Here is a 16067-nt window from a genome sequence, read left to right as displayed (position 1 = left end):
GTCTCTTCAGATTCAGATGGCATTTCAAAAGCTCCTGATCAGTCGCCTTGTTATGATAGTTGCGCCTCTTTTAGGAGGAATCTTGGTGGGATTGAGAATGGCACGCCTTCAAAACGATTGCACTCGATGGAAACGCTCTATTTGTTAGATCCAATTAGGGATCTAACGTCCGGGGACATTATCCCCCTTGGTGAACTCTATGCCATGCTTGCCAACGACGTAATTGAAGGCGACGTTATTTCAGAGATTATTGAAAATTTGGATAACTTTTAGCTCATATTGTATTTTTTGCACACAATGTCTCAATTACATGTTTGAATATTGAGATTGATTCCATGTATGAATCAATTGGGATGTATTCATCCTCCGAATGCAGTAAGATCGGGCAACGGCGTATCGGTGAAAATCCAATACAAGGTATGCCTTTTGATCTCAAGTATCTGCTATCTAAATCGTTAAATCTCCAGAGCATACCTGTAGCTCCGGGGAATATGGCCCATATTGTTTCGATCCCTTTCCCGTTTAGTATTGACTTTAGAGATTGTTGAAAGTCGTTTGAATTTGTGTCAAATTCAGCAGCAGGTGGACCATGGCACAATGTAACCCTTGGTTATAGTTAAGGGAGCAGAGTACCCTTTTTCTTGCGCTATTTGATCTATTTTTGTTAAAGAGGCTCTCATCAAAGATCTTGGCGCCCGTAAATCGATGGCTAGGGCATTTTTTATAAATCACCATACTAGCCTTGGCTTCTCCAGGAACAACATTATCTGCATATCCTGCCTAGAAATAAAGCTTCTGCTAAAATTTCATACCATTAATCGAGTAACATTCACGGTGATGCTCTGGCCTATTTCCTCAACCGTATTTTCGTTGATTTTGGTGCCAATCGTATCCTTTGCGGTCACAAGAAATGAAATCTAATCAAAAGCGTGCACAAAATACCAGTCTATCAATTGCAGATTGCCCCTGCATCGGTATGCTGGCATGTGCTGCCTTTGATGTTGATTCGATTGAGATCCCTATGTGACAATTGGTGTTTCTTTTTCGTACATTTTGCTTCTCTCTCATCAGGAAAAAAATACATCGCATCCGTTGGGCAGGGAATTCCTATTTTCGACAGATGCTGTCAAAATACCTTCATCTAGAACCTGTGTTACACGGAGCTCTTTGAAAAGCTGCGATTGCGAAAAAATGTCCATCCCCCTGCTCCCACCCACCTCCTCGTCTTTGAAAGGATTTTATACATCTTACCTGGCATGACTGAGATAATCACACTTCTCAAAAAAGGCCTCTTGATTTGCGACAGGGCAATCATCGCACTATAAATACGAGAAAGGAAATAGTCCCCAACCTAATCGTCAGCGATTTGCAGTCTTGAGTTCCTCGGCCATATAGTTTTCCGTCCTCGATGACGCCACCAAAGGGAGGATGTTTCCAAGTCTCCGCCATTGCCGGCACCACGTCATAATGAGCATTTATCAACAGCGTGTTGGTCAATGTTGATCGGAAATTGGGAGTCCCAATTAGTACGATTGGCAATTGACGCTCCTGTTGCGACCCCACTTCCAAATACTCCAAATTGAGCATTTCGCTTGTCTGCAGAAAAGCGGTTTGCAATTACTTTTTTCAAGAAGCCCAGACACGCATCGGTATTTTGATGCGATGACGTATCTATCTGAATGTATTCCTGAAGGATGTTTATCATGTGTGAAGAGCTCCTTGTTTATTTAAATTAGCGAGAATTTAAGCTTTGCCGGAAAAAGGTCTCCAAAGCGGCCGGTGACACCGATGCATTCTGATTTAGTTTATCACCGGGGACTATTGAGGTAATCTAAAAAATGTTGAAAATAACACGGTAAGTACTAACGAAGTTAAAATCTGCGGGGAATATTCTAAAAGTGACCTTATACCCAGTCCAAACGAGGCGGTAAGCCATTTATCGTCAGGCTCCACTTCGGCATCTTCATCGCCAACATAATCACCCGACGAAAAGACATCTGAAGAGCTTTTATGTCTTTCCAGGTAAAGGGCTCGCACCGCTTCGGAGATGAACCATTTTACCCTCAAGGACGCATATCTGTTAAGAAAAGCGGAAAGAGCACTGCCTTCAACGGTTCTATTAGATCCAGACGTTATTGAGATGAAGAATATAGATAGCGCAACTAGGCCATGAAAAAGGCTCTCGTTTGATTTGGGCAAAAACTGAAGCAGCATTTGGTCTCTGCTATCCAAATTGGAGATAACGATCCATTGGCTATTGTACCAAAACGTCGATGATGGGAGGGTCTCTGGAGACCCGGAAATAGTACCCGATTTTGGCTTAATATCAACAAGGTAATATCCAAAGATTGCCAGTAAATGTGTATTGGCGTCGTCAAGAGTGCTTTTTAGCTTGGCCCCATCGCCCTTGATCGAATCAACTATGAGAGAGGAAGGTGAAAAGGACCGTTACTGTTTTCGAAGACCTCTTGCCTTTTCAAGACCTTTTTCTTTGCCGCAGTGGAGAGGGCAAGCCGAACCAGCTGCTTCGTGGGCCCTGAAGGCTTATCCATCGCGTGAAATAAAAATTGGTGGCCAAAAGATTTCGTTTATTAAATTTCTTTGGCAAGCAAATAAGCTCTTCGAGGCTGCACGGTGACGTAGTAATTTGGAATATCTTTGACCATCTTGAATCCGTTTCTGGAATAAAATTCGATGGCTGCCGTATTATTGTATTGGACGTGAAGAAGAAGGGCTGTGAGGTGAAATGGATGTCCCTCTGAATTAAATGTTTTGGCCTCCACTTCAAGTTCCTTCAAGAGGTGAGATCCTATCCCAAACCTTCGATATAGGGGAAGGACCCCAATGGTCATAATATAAACATGTTTTTCCGGATTCTGGCCTGGCTTGGCAAACGAGACGCCAGTGATCGCTGGACTTTCTATCCTTGCTGTGATCGAACCTGTGGGAAACCTCCCCTCTCTCAACGCCATTCGGCTGAATCGTGTGTTTTCGCAAATGATCCTATACATCGAGTCCGAATACGAAATTGGCAATAGAACCGTGTTAAGCTTTCGAAGCTCATCCATATATGCAGCCGTGATTTCGACATATTGAAAGGTTGATAGAAATTTGGTGGTATTTGTACTTGTGCCACTCTTCTCCGACCCTCTGAAGCCAAGAATGTGGAAATTGCCATTGATCATTACGTAAACAAACGTTACAGCGACAAAAGAAAATAAAAGCGATAATAAAATTAAGATTATTTTTGGGATGGACCTTATTGAATAAGGTGGCGGTTTCGGAGATCGATCAGCAATAGATGGCTGCTCCACAAACTGGGCAGAGGGTGAGTGATGTTTTCGCTTTTTTAAATCCATTAATTTAATTTGTTTGGGTTTAATTTAACATGAATTGTATTAACTGCACATGGCAGCTGATTGGAGGAGGAAAACAATTGCAGCCAATTGCAGTATCAGAAATAGAGTTTTATTGCTAAAGCTGCATGGCGATGAAGCGGCCAAGAAGGGAGAAAATATGCTCGGTTATAGTTCCGCTTGTTTTTCTGCTGGTGGTGATATTTTTAAACCCCATTGAGGGGATTTTTAGCGATACAAAGGGGCTTATTAGGCTGTTGAAGTTTTTTTTGGCGCTGAGGAAATTCGAAGGAGAACCTCTGCTTGAAACCTTGAGCAATAGTGCCTTCTTAATTCATACAGTGTTGGTACTATTCTCAAAGATTATTCTAGTTGGCGTTACGAGCGCCTACCAACTAGCTATCGCATAGCCCCCGCAATGGTTATATGATTCCAATAATCAAGGAAGACCCCGTATATAAAACAAATAAAATATAAAACACAGCGAAATCACAAGAATATATGCTAAGCTCCATTGGATTCCAGAGCATTCCACTCTTTTAGAAGCTCCTTAAGAGCATTTATCTTCTCCCCTTCAAAGGAAAGATAAGAAAAGGAAAACACAATCAGAATTGCGAATGTCGGCACACTGATGGCAAAAAAGAGCGCCTTTAATGGAATAGATGCTTGGGAAGTCTCTGATCGTGAATTATAGTCCCTAGGATATTCATCATAGTGGCCGAAAGGCGAATCCACAGAATAATCAAAGTACTGATGGCAATCAGTAGAGCTTTGAAAATTCTGTTTTTTTATCGTGGAAATATCGATGTTTTGAGATGGAGTTACCTCCCTTGCAACAAGCGAGTCGTGTGGTAAATATATTGAATATCTTGGAGTTTTCAATGCGGCCTGTTTAGATGTTTGGTATAATAATAACGGGTCCAAAAAGTACTTGGAAAGCAACTTGGATAAAAACTGATTGGAATAAGGCTGTTTCTCCTCCGTGTTAATTAATTCGCCATTCTCTGGCGCGCAAAAAGAAGAGCCTGGTTTGAAAAAAGAAGAGCTTGATTCGAAAAAAGAAGAGCTTGACTCGAAAAAAGAAGAGCATGGTTCAAAAAAAGTTGATGAATCTTGACTGCCATCCTTTTTGTCTGGAGAAGTCATTTTAAATTAAAATCGAAACCAAAGTTGAACTTTTAATTTACATCTTGTCAGATATGCAATTTTCCCTCCCTTTTCAATTTAGCGGTTTCCGACATTTTTTGGTGTTTCCTTCTCCGAGCTTTGTTCTTGCTACAGGCCGGATGTCTAACCCTAAATTACAGAATGTACAAGTGGTATTTATGTGTTTTGCCACTTCATCCTCATATTGAGATATAATATGAGGTTGTTTTAAACACTTAAGGATGCATACCCCTTGATGTCGTTTAGTTTCCTTTTTATTTCGAGCAGATCCTACTCTGGGTGGGGCTTTTGCGAGGCTTTCCAATCACTTGGACCGCGAGCGCAAAAGCAGGTCACTGCATGCCCCCTCTCCAGGAAATGACGCTCACCATGCCCTAAATTAATCCCGTAATTGATGCGTAATGTGCATAATAATAAAGAATTTATTTGCGGTAGCTAATCCGTACATGCACATGTGCATGCATGCCTATTTGGGGCTGTCAATTGATATGTATGCAAGGACTATTGAGGTGTCATCAAGTTTCCTAGATTTGGTTAGCGAAATGTTATCCATGTACCCTCCAACGTATTCTCCCAGGTACCCCCCGGAAAATTTGTATCCGTGAGCTTGGGCATTTTTACAAAAAGGCCCGCAAACGGTGCGGCTATTTCCGACCAAAATCGATTTCTCTGCCAACTCTTTTGAAAGTGAATGTAATACCATGGACGTAATGTTGGAAGTGTGTCCATTCAAAATGTCCAAAATTTCGTCGCGAAATAGATTGTCAAAAAGCCCGTCTGAAGCAACTAGTGCAAGATATGAGGACCTCTCCTCAAATGTCATTCCATACTCCTCAGCATTAGCCGGCGAATCTCCCAGAGATGGATTTGCTGCAGCTTGAAATGGGAAGTTGAATGAATGCTGCTGCTCAACTGATCGCATGACCTCCACCCATTTGGAATCGGTATCCGCCAACTTATAAACAACAAATCCAGAATCGCCCAAGTTGGCGGCAAATAAATCACAACTGTTGGGTCTTTCGCAATTGATTTTTAAAACAACGGCCGTCGAGCTTCCGTCAATTTTAAAAGCATTCACCGGATCACTGTACAGTTGTGTCTTGTAAGAATTTTGAATTGAATTCACGCAATTTACTAGCAGCTTTTTCGGCGTCAAGTGGCGATATTCATCTTTTGAGTAGAATTCGGATGTAAGACAGTCTACTAGCGCCCAGGAATAAGTAGATGAATCGATCCCTTTACTTGCCCATCCGCCCACGCCATCGGCCACGGCTACAAATTACGAAAAGCCAGTTACCGATGATCCAGGATGTGCCATCATCAGACTGTCTGACCTTAAAGGCATCCTCTCCGCAATCCATTTGCCTATATGTTGTAAGGGCATTGGAAATTTTTGGAATGCAATATTTGCCAGTCACAACGTGAAATAGGGTAAAAGGGTCTGCAGAAAGTGTTTCAGCTCCGTTTTTGGCATCATTTGGATCAATTTCTTGCTCAATTTCCACACCTGATTTTGATATGCCACCATTATTAGAAAGAATACTTAAAATAAATGATAAAATACAAAGAATTGATATCAACAGCATTCCATTGATAATCAAGGGTCTCTTTTGGACGCCACCAATCTCACCGTCAGAGACAACACGAAAAAGAGCCCGCTTCCACGATTTAATGGAACTGATGGCTGAATTAACGAATAGATTAATCCGATCATGAAAATTGAAGATTGTTTTTATAATGCTGCCCAGATGATAATTATAGGACGACATGGGGCACACTGACATGTAATCTTGGAGAATTGACAGTATTTATGCGAACAATTAAAATTATTTTAAAATTCAAGTATATCGACCCTAGTTAACGAGCCTCTTTGGTTGAAAGTCGTTGATACGTAACAAAACCAAGATCCGGCACCTTTTATACAATATCTTGCCATGTTTGCCCTAATGTGATGGCTGATCTGCGTCATGTGGACGAGTAAATTTAAAACTTTAAAAATTAAAAGGTTACACACTCCGGTGCTAATTTTCCCGCCTTTTCGGTGGACCTATAAATACCAACAAGAAGCAGAAGGCAGCCAAATTTTTTTGTTGCATTTCGCAAATTTAATTTTTGAAGTTTTAATTAAATTTTCCTCATGCCAGATTCTCCAGACTCTCCCCTTTCTCCAGTGTCTTCAACCACATCCTCTCTTAGGGAAGATGAGTTGGAATCTGCCATCTCAGTCACAGAAAATACCATAGAACAAAAAGAGGATGGATCAACATCATATGCCACAGTGGACACCAGCAGCAACGATTTGGGGTCCGGAAAAAATGCCGCAAAGACTTCAATGGATATTTTCTCGAGTGTTGTCCTTGAATCTTGCCTAAAAAAAGATTTTCATTTGCATAACGCAGATAATGAAAAGAAACACGAACCAAAGTCACCAGTACCGCCAGCTATAGATACTATGCCGCCTAAAACCCCGCTATTCAAGGAACAGTTGAAATACTGCATGCAGATCATGAAGACGCTTAAAAGGCATAGAGATTCATTTCCTTTCAACCAGCCAGTTGATCCGATCGCACTCCAAATACCAGATTACTTGGATGTCATTAAACAGCCGATGGACTTTGGAACCATTACCAACAAGCTTACAGCAGGCTCATATTCCACATTGGATGAATGGACATCAGATGTCGGGTTTGTGTTTTCCAATTGCTACACTTACAACCGGCCAGATAATCCAGTATATTCAATGGGAAAGAACCTGGAAAAATCGTTTGACTCCATGATGAAGAAAATGCCGACAGGAGCGGCAGGCCCTGGAGGACCGATCTCAGATGTCACTGTAAATAACCCATCATCAGATTCGCCCAGCCGTCGCGCCTCAATTACAGAATTACCACGACGCAGATCTGCATCTACCTCCAATGCATCGCCCTCATCGATATCGGGAAACGATGCTGATGATCTTAGATATGCTCTGGTGGTTGCTAGAGATTTTTGGTCCAAGAAAATCTCGCCAGTCTCGTGGCCATTTTTGCAGCCTGTTGATCCGGTTGCTCTAGGCATTCCAGATTACCTAAAAATCATCAAAACCCCAATGGATTTGGGGACAGTCAAAAGAAAGCTTGAAGCAAAGTCTTACTTGACAGCCTCTGAATTTGAGTCTGATGTTCGATTGGTTTTTTCAAATTGCTACCTCTACAATGCCCCAGACTCGGAAGTCGTCAAGCTCTGCCGGGCTGTTGAAAAGGTATTCAATGAAAAGTGGGCCAACCGGCCATCGCTGCATGCATCTGCTTCTGCAGCTGCAATTTCTTCAATTGATTTTGATAGCGGGGATGATGCAGAGCTTGACGAAGAGACCGCATCCATTATTTCAGCCAAAACAGCCCAAATTCAGCAATTACAGGAAGAAATCAAGGAACTGATGTCCCATGGAAAGGCACGGAGTAAGCGTCCGCATTCAAACCAATCAAAACGAAGAGCGACCCCTGCGCCGGCACCGTCCGCCACAAGTAACTCTGGATTTCCGGCAAAAAAGCAAAAGCCAACTTCCACCACATCGCTCAAGCCGTTGACATTTGAAGAAAAGCGCCAGCTTTCGCTTGATATCAACGATTTGCCTCCAGAGCGGCTGGGAAAAGTCTTGGAAATCATTAACGAGTCGATGCCGAATCTGCGGAACGAAGCAGAAAATGGCGAGATCGAGCTTGATGTTGACACGCTCTCTCTGGCCACTCTACATGCACTCATACGATATGTACGCCAATGTAAAATGGCGATGAAGGGGTCGGCCTCACAGGCTTCGCCTGCACACAAGTCATATGGAGGCAGATATTCGGAGGACGAAGACGATGATCATGGTTCTGATTCTGATTGAAATACCCTAGTTCCTGTTTTATGGCCGGGACCGATGCACGCAGGGGATGTCTGCATTGCTTTAGAAAAAGGTCCACCTCACATCAATAAAATGTGCAATTTATTTTAATTTTCCAATCGGAGTTGCGCCCATATGTCTTGTGGCGCAAAAAACCGGGAGCGCAAAGCTATGGCATGTGTACACGGCGCGGGCTCCTTGGAACACAAAAGAAGGCATTTAGTGCATGACCACGACTGTTCTTCTGAAGATGAATGTGCACACGGAGCGGCCAGCTTTGACCGGCCAAGCTTGGATGCCTGTTCATTTGATTACGAAGAAGAGTCCATGGACCCCGTCCAACCTTTCCTTGCCCGGCACAGGTGGGGTGTACTTTGTTCATACATAGGTATTTATCGTTGCAGAAATACACCCATCCCCACCCGCGGATCATGCCTCTTTTATATAATGACCAAATGCCCTTGAAAAGCAAAACAGCACCCACTGAGCTCATAATCATTGGCAGTACGTCTTCTTATGGGGGCTTTTCCTATTCCGGTGATATTTCCTCCTTTGGAGAGGCATTATGCTCAGAGCCAATGGACCATGAACAATGGCTTGCTATTGCACAGTGCTCAAATACGATTTTGTCGATGTTACTTGCAAGCGGAAGCAAGTTTTTTTCGCCGCCATCCATATATGCTACATTTTCTATTCCAGATGGTCTTCTTTCCGTGGAGCGGGTTCTTGTCCTCATCATTAATAGCGGAACCGAGGTGAATGATCTGAACTCGATGACCAGCGGGAAAATCCTCAACATTCATCTTCAGCGCGAATATGAAGATCTTGCCCTAGTCAAGTCCACCCCAAGTACCGCCTATTGCGAATCTATCGCAAGTGGTCAGTTAATTTCCAGTAATACCCTAGTCTGTAGTGTCAAACGACTGGTTGATAATGACCGAGGTATCAATACTAGTAGCTTTGCAGGGTCTTCTCTGAGCCACAAGTTTGACTTGAGCTCCCCTTTGCTAACCCAAGTCATAAATGCACCTTCACTCACTATACTCGCTCCACTCAGTCCACTCAGTCCACTCACTCCACCTGCTAAGCCACTGTATATATTAAAAGAAGGAGCGCATTTTTTGTCTACATGTACTACAGAAATGCAGGGCTGCATCTCTAAAGGTACCGCTGTTAAACGAAAGCGGAGTTCAAGATGCTTCCCAGCCGGATGAAAGCCTTTTTAGCCGCACCCTTGACACCACACGCCAATCGTTACCATTAAGACCTTCTCGAAACGGACACTATTTGTATTCGAGTCAGCTCGATCTTTCAATTCAAAATCAGGCTCATTGTTTGTAAAATAGCTGCTCTGTTGAAACTGATACACACATTAGTACATCGATTTATCGAAATGGGTGGCACACGCTTCACTGAAGCTTGACAGCAGTATGAATGGCACAGATACCACCTGCAAGTGTCTCTACATGTACGTGCGAAAACCCAGCCGCCTCGATCATTGTGGCAAAGGTCTCATTTGTTGGAAACTTCCTGATAGACTCGATAAGATACTGATACGGCTCCCTATTCCCACCGATAAGGGTACCCAAAGCAGGGATTCCATATGTGGAGTATAGATCATAAACATTCTGAAAGATGGCACCTAGCGTCCCATTTGTTTCAAGCTGAGGCGAAAACTCTAACACGGCAAGCAACCCTCCAGGGACAAGTGTACGATGGGCCTGTGCGAGTACTTTTTCTATCGATGTGCAGTTTCGAATCCCGAATGCAATCGTATATGCATCGAAGGCTGCTGCCGGTACACCGGGCCCTTTGGAGGTGGATTGGGTCAGCTGCTCCGCATCAGCGCATCGCCACTCAATAAGATGCTCTATGGTTCAAGGATCGGAAATATACGAAGGTCGGTGGGCAGCATGTTTGTGGCTCGCTTCTGGCCGACTTCCAGCATTGCCGGATTTATATCAACAATTGTGACTCGTGGACTCTCTGCGCTGCTGATAGGGAATCTTTTTCGATATTCCAAAAGGAACTTGAATGTAACGTCGCCTAGGACATCGTCATTTTGAAGCGAGCCTACCTACATTGATGGCGATGAGCAATAAAATTTCATACCTGTGCCGCCGGCCACGTCCAACATGCGCATTCCAGGACGTGGTGAAAGAATAGAAACCAGTCTGCGTTTCCAACATCGATGCAGCCCCATGCTCATCACGTCATTCATGATATCATAGCGATCTGCAATGCTTTCAAAGACCTTTGAAACTATGGCTCAGCAACAAGTTACAAACCTAGAGTTGCCTTTTCTTCGATGGGTATTCTTTTATATCCAAAATCGGTGAATTTTGTCTGCCCCGTCGGGATGGCAGACAAATATCTACGGGCTACTAGTTGCATGGTGGTGCCCTACAAAAAAGCGTGCATTCTTTTCAATTTACTGCAACTTGGCAAAGTTGAAATCGATTTGGCAAATTTTTCAAGCTACTCATTGGCGACCCTATTGTTCTTGTAAAACAAAAGTAGGGAAAAAATTCATGTGCACTTTTAGGGGAAAGCCTAATTGACACGTACATTAGTTGAGGTGCTTGCGGATTTTGTGCTTCCCAAAAGCGAATAAATTGATCTTGCTCAACGGCGAGTACCCATTTCCTTTCGCAAGGCCCACTATAGCTTTTGCTCAAATTACTACAAGCAGAACATCTTGAAAGCCAAAAGCAAGGGTTTTGACATAGATAGCGATATCTCCATAAAGACGGAGCCTTGGTAGCGAAAATTAAAATAGCGAGTTATCAATAGCTTTTGTGCCTTGGTTTAACTCGCCGCTATTCAAAAAGTAATCTTGCAAAGCGATGAAAAATGGGCTTCCAAACTGCCAAATTATTGATACGAAGCACAATTTTTTAAGGCACATCTGGGTCAGCAAGCGGCGTAACGCGGTGTGATTTATCGATTTCTAGCAGCACATCAGCCAGTAAAGCTGAAATTTCTTCTTAAATATTTACTAGTGCCCTCTTTTGCAAGGCTTACATGACCGTGTGGATTTTGGTTTCTCAAAATCACTGATAATGCTCGTGATGCCTATTTTTCAGCCTATCCAAGGGCCAAACTTTGGATTCTTATTCAAATCGTTTTAGAGCTCTTGAAATCGGGTGGTGCTATCTATCCTGGCCGAACAAATTGGGGATGCCACTGCCATCGATGGACCAATAGTCGATCTTGAAGCCCGTCGGTACATAATGGAATTAAAGCTAATAAGCTGGTTGAACCGCTTGCCTCTTTGACCTTTGCAGTGTGTAGCTTTCAAAAGCTGCCATTGAAACACCTGTCTGTAATTAAATTGGTGATCCCATCAATCTGTCTTTTTCAAATTCAAATGCGCAATTTGGAGCTCCATCACTACTGCTCAGGAGTTTCATGGCGCCCGATTGGCACACTTCTTTGCACTGTGGGATGTTTGCTTGTTTCCATCTTCATTGCGTCCTCGGTGCATGTATGGACTGACGTAAGAGCCTTGGTATACTTTTACAATGTAACTGACTCGGAATCTTGGATGGATTTTTCTCGGTCCATGGCCATCATTTCTACATCTTTTACAGCGGGACATGCAGGTGTTATGAGATTTAGAGAAAACTCTACCTCCTTTAGCGAAGAGAATATCTCCTCTACACTTGGACATGACGATACACCAATGGATACAAATGAAATTAAAAATAGCACTTCCGAACCGGTCGCCGTTGGTACGTTCTTTCAACGCCTACAAGGTATAAGGTTTCCTTCTGGATACTTTCCCTCTTTCTCTTCCTATGACGTTTCCAAAAAGGTCTCTCTGTTGCGTGCAGAGTTTCCAACACCGCTGCTAGTGCCTCAGTTAGGTGGAACAGGAAATCGAGGAAAACTCGCAGAGGATCCACAGTTGGCGTCGCACTTTTCCATCCTATTAGACGATTTGCTGTTTCGTTCAGTGTTCCCGCAGACTCAAAATCCGTATCCTGGGGTTGAACAGACCGCCCTTGCAATTAACATTGCAAGATGGCTCACTTTTACCACCTTTGTGGGTGTGGCTATTCTGGCCTTCGTATTATTAGGCTCTGTGCGTGAGCTGATTCATCTTTTGGTGATGTCGATGGTAGTGATTTTGTTGCAAGCTGCCATGACTCCTCTGACAGTCTTTCAAAACGAAAACCCTGCTTGTGTGCCATTTTTCCCAGCTACCAGCGGCGAATGGATCAGCCGCACCCTGCGAGTGTCCCTCGGCGCATCCGAGTGCTGCCACTCATTCATCTTTGCAGAATCTTCTGCCTTGCTAATGGTGCTGCTACTTTTCTTTTGTAATCTTAATTTCTCCAGCAATTTGCTGCTATTGATTTTCGGACGTCTGCTAGTATTCCTGATCGCCGGAATTGTTGCCTATTGCTTGCTTTTTGCTCGTTCAAACTACCTGGTCGATGTGGGTGTCGGGTCAATGGTTGGCGGCCTGATTTTCTGGCTCTACTACTCGACTCTTTCACTCTCGCGCCTGATGCTGGAGATGCAAAAGGCGGGAACGCACATTTATGCAGAAGAAGGAGGGTGCACAAAAAAGGTCGTAAAATGGACACCCCTGGTTCCGATCGACAGGCCTACGGCGTTGATGCGTCTGGTTGCTTTTTTTGATCGAGCTGGGTCTCCCAGACCTTCAGCTACGGAAGCATAGACGAAAACCTAACCAAGCCAAGTGCCTTGGTTGCTGTATTAAATTTGCAAATTAAAAGCACATGTATTAACGTTTTGAATTGGCGGCACGAGATTGCTTTGAAGAGCCCATCCATTTTAGCGCAGTGCTTCGGCTAGTCAGGTTTCTGGTGGTTTTGCGGCCGAAAAACGCTCCACAGCTTGAGAGTGTGGTCTCCAGCACCCGTAATCACATGCTCGCCGGCCGGGTCGGCTGCCATGTGTACGATTCGCTCGCTCGAGGGCTCAAAGTGGACAAGAGGTGTCAGCCGCGCCCCTGGAGGCAAAGGCGTATTAATACCCCAGCATGCACTGGTTATCGTGGTTTTTGGCTCATTGCGCTCTACGGCGAACTGGGGCGACACGCGCCAAAGCACCAATTGATTTTGTGTGTATCCATGAGAAGTGATAAGTTCTAAGGAGTGGCTGTCGGGGCTCCATTGTACATTGCACACCTATGATGATAAGAAAGTGGTCTTCAATACCTGAGAGCCGGTATCCATAGCAGAGACAATGATAGGGGCAGCCGAAATGTCGCGTAAAACAAGCCGACGGTCCAGGGTCCCACCTCCAGAAACGAGCACATTGCGCAAAGAAGGGCTCCAGGCAATAGCCTTCACCGCAGCCAAATGATCTGTGTATTCTACAAGTGGCTCTGCGCCCATCTGCCGCGCGTCCCAAATTAGAAGCCGGTTATCATTTCCACCAGAGGCAAGTAACATGCCGCTGGGGTCCCAGGCAAGCCCGCATATCTCCTGTGAGTGCGAATGTGCAGATGCGACACCATTAAAACACGATTTTGCCGTCCTTATGTCAATGTGTTGGATCTTTCTGTCCCTGCCCCCGACGCTAAGAATATTGGCGTTACGCCAAGAGATTGCTCCAATGCGCCCAGCGTGGATATGAGGAAGCGAAAAAAAAGGCACGCCCTGCGTTCGATCCCAGAACAAAAAGCTCCCAGAAGAAAGGCCAGTAGCCAGTGCATTAGAGGCTGGTGCGTGCTTAATGCAAGTGATCCCGTCGCTTGCTGTGGAAAAGCGAAAGGTACGGGAACGCTTCCCGAGCACACGCTCAATGAAGACAATTGATTTTCCAAGTGCAACAGCAATAGGCCCTCCATGTGGTGCCCAATCAATGAGGTTCAGGTAAAAATCGTCCAGAAGGCCCGGGGCTTCTAGTATCTTGATTGGATGAATGTTCACCATCCGCCCAAGTCTGTGAGGCTGCAGTAGCCGTTGCACAACTTGCGTTAATCCAACCGAATTTTGGGTGACATTGGAAGAGGAACCCGTTGCACCAAGCTCCATCCTCAGAAGTGTGTTGAAGGAAGAAGAAGAAGCAGCCATAATAGATGTGTCATCCAGTTGTCTCGCCACATCCCAGTTCCCTTGTCTTGATTGCCATCGTGGAGCACTTCTAGATAGAATTCTATATATAAGAGGGAAAGAGTACCTATCCGAGTCCCAGGAAAGGCTGCCCATGACAGGAAAAACTGGAGCCACTGTTACCAAGGATATGAAGAGACAACCAATGGGACATAAAAATTAAATACGAAAATCGAATTTACAAATAAATTAAAATAGGCGTTTAAAAGATTCCAATGTGTATTGAATAACCCCCCCTCCCTTTAACGATATCTGCGTAAAGAGAGCGTATTACGACGCTTCCAATTGTGAGTTCGCGAGCCTCCAATCATCTTATTGAACCCATGACCCTTTCCAACCATGCCTCTTCCTTTACGTCCAGAGGAAGTCAGTCCACGGCATTCACGGTGCTTCATGACGGGGCGGCAAATCCAGTTCATTCTGGGGTCTCTGCGGATTGCCTTGTGGCTTGGATCGACCAAGATAACCTCAAAATATTTAAACGTGGCGTCTTGATTGACCCAGTAGGAGTTCAGGACGCGGAGATTCGGGCAACGACGACCAACGCGCTCTTCCGCAAGTGTTTGGATGGAGCGAGAGGGCTTTAGCTGGTTGATACCGTGTCCGGCAGGCTTTCCATACACAATACCTTTTGGGTTTGGTCTCTTGCGGCCTCCGCGGCGAATGCGGATGCGATAAATGACCATTCCCTGCTTTGCCTTGTAACCAATGCGGCGTGCCTTGTCTGGGCGAGAAGGCCTCGAGGCGCGATGGATGGCGTTCAACTGACGATATTGCCAGCAGCGGACGCGAAGAATGAAGCGCATCACATCAGACTGCTTCTTCTTTGCCAACTCTTCCATMTATTYGTATGCACCCATCTCTACAATATTAGCGGAAAATCAACAAAGTAATATCGAATAAGGATGGATGAAATAGAACTGGGTTGGGAGAGAGAACCGTTTACTCACCTTTTCAACCAATTAATTTGTAAATTAAAAAATTTAATTTGTTTTATTAAATAATTTCAAATGTGTTCCAAGGTTTCTCTAAGTTCCCGACCCAAGCAGAGCCAGAAATACCAAAATAGATACGCTTTTAAGCTTAGAGAACCTTCAAAAAAGATTCAAAAAATGCCCGTAAGAGGATTATGCCCCCCTTGCGAGCAAAAAATACTCTGGAGGAAGCAGTTTGGAAAGTTCAAGCTTCTTTCCGGTCCGCGCAAATGGTACCCCAAATTTGACTAATTCATGTAGCGTAAAGTGTGGTGATAAGACCGTAAAGGAATCGTATCATGTGATATGTAAAAACTGTGCCCATGCAAGTGGCTGTTGCGAAAAATGCCTAACTTTGCTTCCCTCTGAAAGCCAAGGCACAAGCACAGGCGCAAGCGCAAGCGCAAGCGACTCGCCTTCTGAAGCCATTTTGAGCCCCGATTGTGGCCAAAATCAAAGCCAGCTCAGTGAGCCAGAATCCGATTCTTCTGCCGATCCGCAGGACTGCAGTGATTCAGGGTCTTCCTTATCTACCGATCCGCAGGATTACAGCGATTCAGAATGTGAAAACTAAATACTTGAAGCCTGACACTTGGTTCAAGTATGTACG

At 44.4% G+C, this 16067-nt stretch overlaps 11 protein-coding genes across 11 annotated transcripts; 4 read left to right on the top strand and 7 right to left on the bottom strand.

Moving 5' to 3' along the window:
* Nucleotides 1-1818: 1818 nt before the first annotated feature.
* On the bottom strand, nucleotides 1819-2552 carry DI09_19p380 (uncharacterized protein; the record flags this gene model as incomplete). Its single annotated transcript, XM_013383229.1, has 2 exons — nucleotides 1819-2406; nucleotides 2466-2552. The coding sequence occupies 2 exons, from the start codon at nucleotides 2550-2552 to the stop codon at nucleotides 1819-1821; spliced, it is 675 nt and encodes a 224-aa protein (XP_013238683.1).
* A 39-nt stretch (nucleotides 2553-2591) lies between these two features.
* On the bottom strand, nucleotides 2592-3359 carry DI09_19p370 (uncharacterized protein; the record flags this gene model as incomplete). Its single annotated transcript, XM_013383228.1, has 1 exon — nucleotides 2592-3359. The coding sequence occupies one exon, from the start codon at nucleotides 3357-3359 to the stop codon at nucleotides 2592-2594; it is 768 nt and encodes a 255-aa protein (XP_013238682.1).
* A 501-nt stretch (nucleotides 3360-3860) lies between these two features.
* On the bottom strand, nucleotides 3861-4502 carry DI09_19p360 (uncharacterized protein; the record flags this gene model as incomplete). Its single annotated transcript, XM_013383227.1, has 1 exon — nucleotides 3861-4502. One exon carries the CDS (start codon nucleotides 4500-4502, stop codon nucleotides 3861-3863), a length of 642 nt encoding a protein of 213 aa, XP_013238681.1.
* A 487-nt stretch (nucleotides 4503-4989) lies between these two features.
* Nucleotides 4990-6292, bottom strand: DI09_19p350 (protein phosphatase 2C-related protein; the record flags this gene model as incomplete). Its single annotated transcript, XM_013383226.1, has 2 exons — nucleotides 4990-5726; nucleotides 5782-6292. The coding sequence occupies 2 exons, from the start codon at nucleotides 6290-6292 to the stop codon at nucleotides 4990-4992; spliced, it is 1248 nt and encodes a 415-aa protein (XP_013238680.1).
* A 368-nt stretch (nucleotides 6293-6660) lies between these two features.
* On the top strand, nucleotides 6661-8394 carry DI09_19p340 (uncharacterized protein; the record flags this gene model as incomplete). Its single annotated transcript, XM_013383225.1, has 1 exon — nucleotides 6661-8394. The coding sequence occupies one exon, from the start codon at nucleotides 6661-6663 to the stop codon at nucleotides 8392-8394; it is 1734 nt and encodes a 577-aa protein (XP_013238679.1).
* A 132-nt stretch (nucleotides 8395-8526) lies between these two features.
* DI09_19p330 (uncharacterized protein) lies at nucleotides 8527-9605 on the top strand (the record flags this gene model as incomplete). The annotated part of the gene is made up of 2 exons (XM_013383224.1): nucleotides 8527-8753; nucleotides 8861-9605. The coding sequence occupies 2 exons, from the start codon at nucleotides 8527-8529 to the stop codon at nucleotides 9603-9605; spliced, it is 972 nt and encodes a 323-aa protein (XP_013238678.1).
* Nucleotides 9606-9800: 195 nt separating this feature from the next.
* Nucleotides 9801-10612, bottom strand: DI09_19p320 (uncharacterized protein; the record flags this gene model as incomplete). Its single annotated transcript, XM_013383223.1, has 3 exons — nucleotides 9801-10261; nucleotides 10288-10464; nucleotides 10504-10612. 3 exons carry the CDS (start codon nucleotides 10610-10612, stop codon nucleotides 9801-9803), a joined length of 747 nt encoding a protein of 248 aa, XP_013238677.1.
* A 1149-nt stretch (nucleotides 10613-11761) lies between these two features.
* On the top strand, nucleotides 11762-13081 carry DI09_19p310 (uncharacterized protein; the record flags this gene model as incomplete). Its single annotated transcript, XM_013383222.1, has 1 exon — nucleotides 11762-13081. The coding sequence occupies one exon, from the start codon at nucleotides 11762-11764 to the stop codon at nucleotides 13079-13081; it is 1320 nt and encodes a 439-aa protein (XP_013238676.1).
* Nucleotides 13082-13214: 133 nt separating this feature from the next.
* Nucleotides 13215-14579, bottom strand: DI09_19p300 (uncharacterized protein; the record flags this gene model as incomplete). Its single annotated transcript, XM_013383221.1, has 2 exons — nucleotides 13215-13451; nucleotides 13584-14579. The coding sequence occupies 2 exons, from the start codon at nucleotides 14577-14579 to the stop codon at nucleotides 13215-13217; spliced, it is 1233 nt and encodes a 410-aa protein (XP_013238675.1).
* A 146-nt stretch (nucleotides 14580-14725) lies between these two features.
* Nucleotides 14726-15343, bottom strand: DI09_19p290 (ribosomal protein L15; the record flags this gene model as incomplete). The annotated part of the gene is made up of 1 exon (XM_013383220.1): nucleotides 14726-15343. One exon carries the CDS (start codon nucleotides 15341-15343, stop codon nucleotides 14726-14728), a length of 618 nt encoding a protein of 205 aa, XP_013238674.1.
* A 150-nt stretch (nucleotides 15344-15493) lies between these two features.
* Nucleotides 15494-16031, top strand: DI09_19p280 (uncharacterized protein; the record flags this gene model as incomplete). Its single annotated transcript, XM_013383219.1, has 2 exons — nucleotides 15494-15660; nucleotides 15719-16031. The coding sequence occupies 2 exons, from the start codon at nucleotides 15494-15496 to the stop codon at nucleotides 16029-16031; spliced, it is 480 nt and encodes a 159-aa protein (XP_013238673.1).
* Nucleotides 16032-16067: the final 36 nt, after the last annotated feature.

The sequence above is a fragment of the Mitosporidium daphniae genome, assembly GCF_000760515.2.
Source record: "Mitosporidium daphniae strain UGP3 chromosome Unknown contig-19, whole genome shotgun sequence".
Taxonomy (NCBI): domain Eukaryota; kingdom Fungi; phylum Microsporidia; genus Mitosporidium; species Mitosporidium daphniae.
The sequence above is the reverse complement of the archived record's forward strand: the minus strand, read 5'-3'. Positions and strand labels throughout refer to the sequence as shown.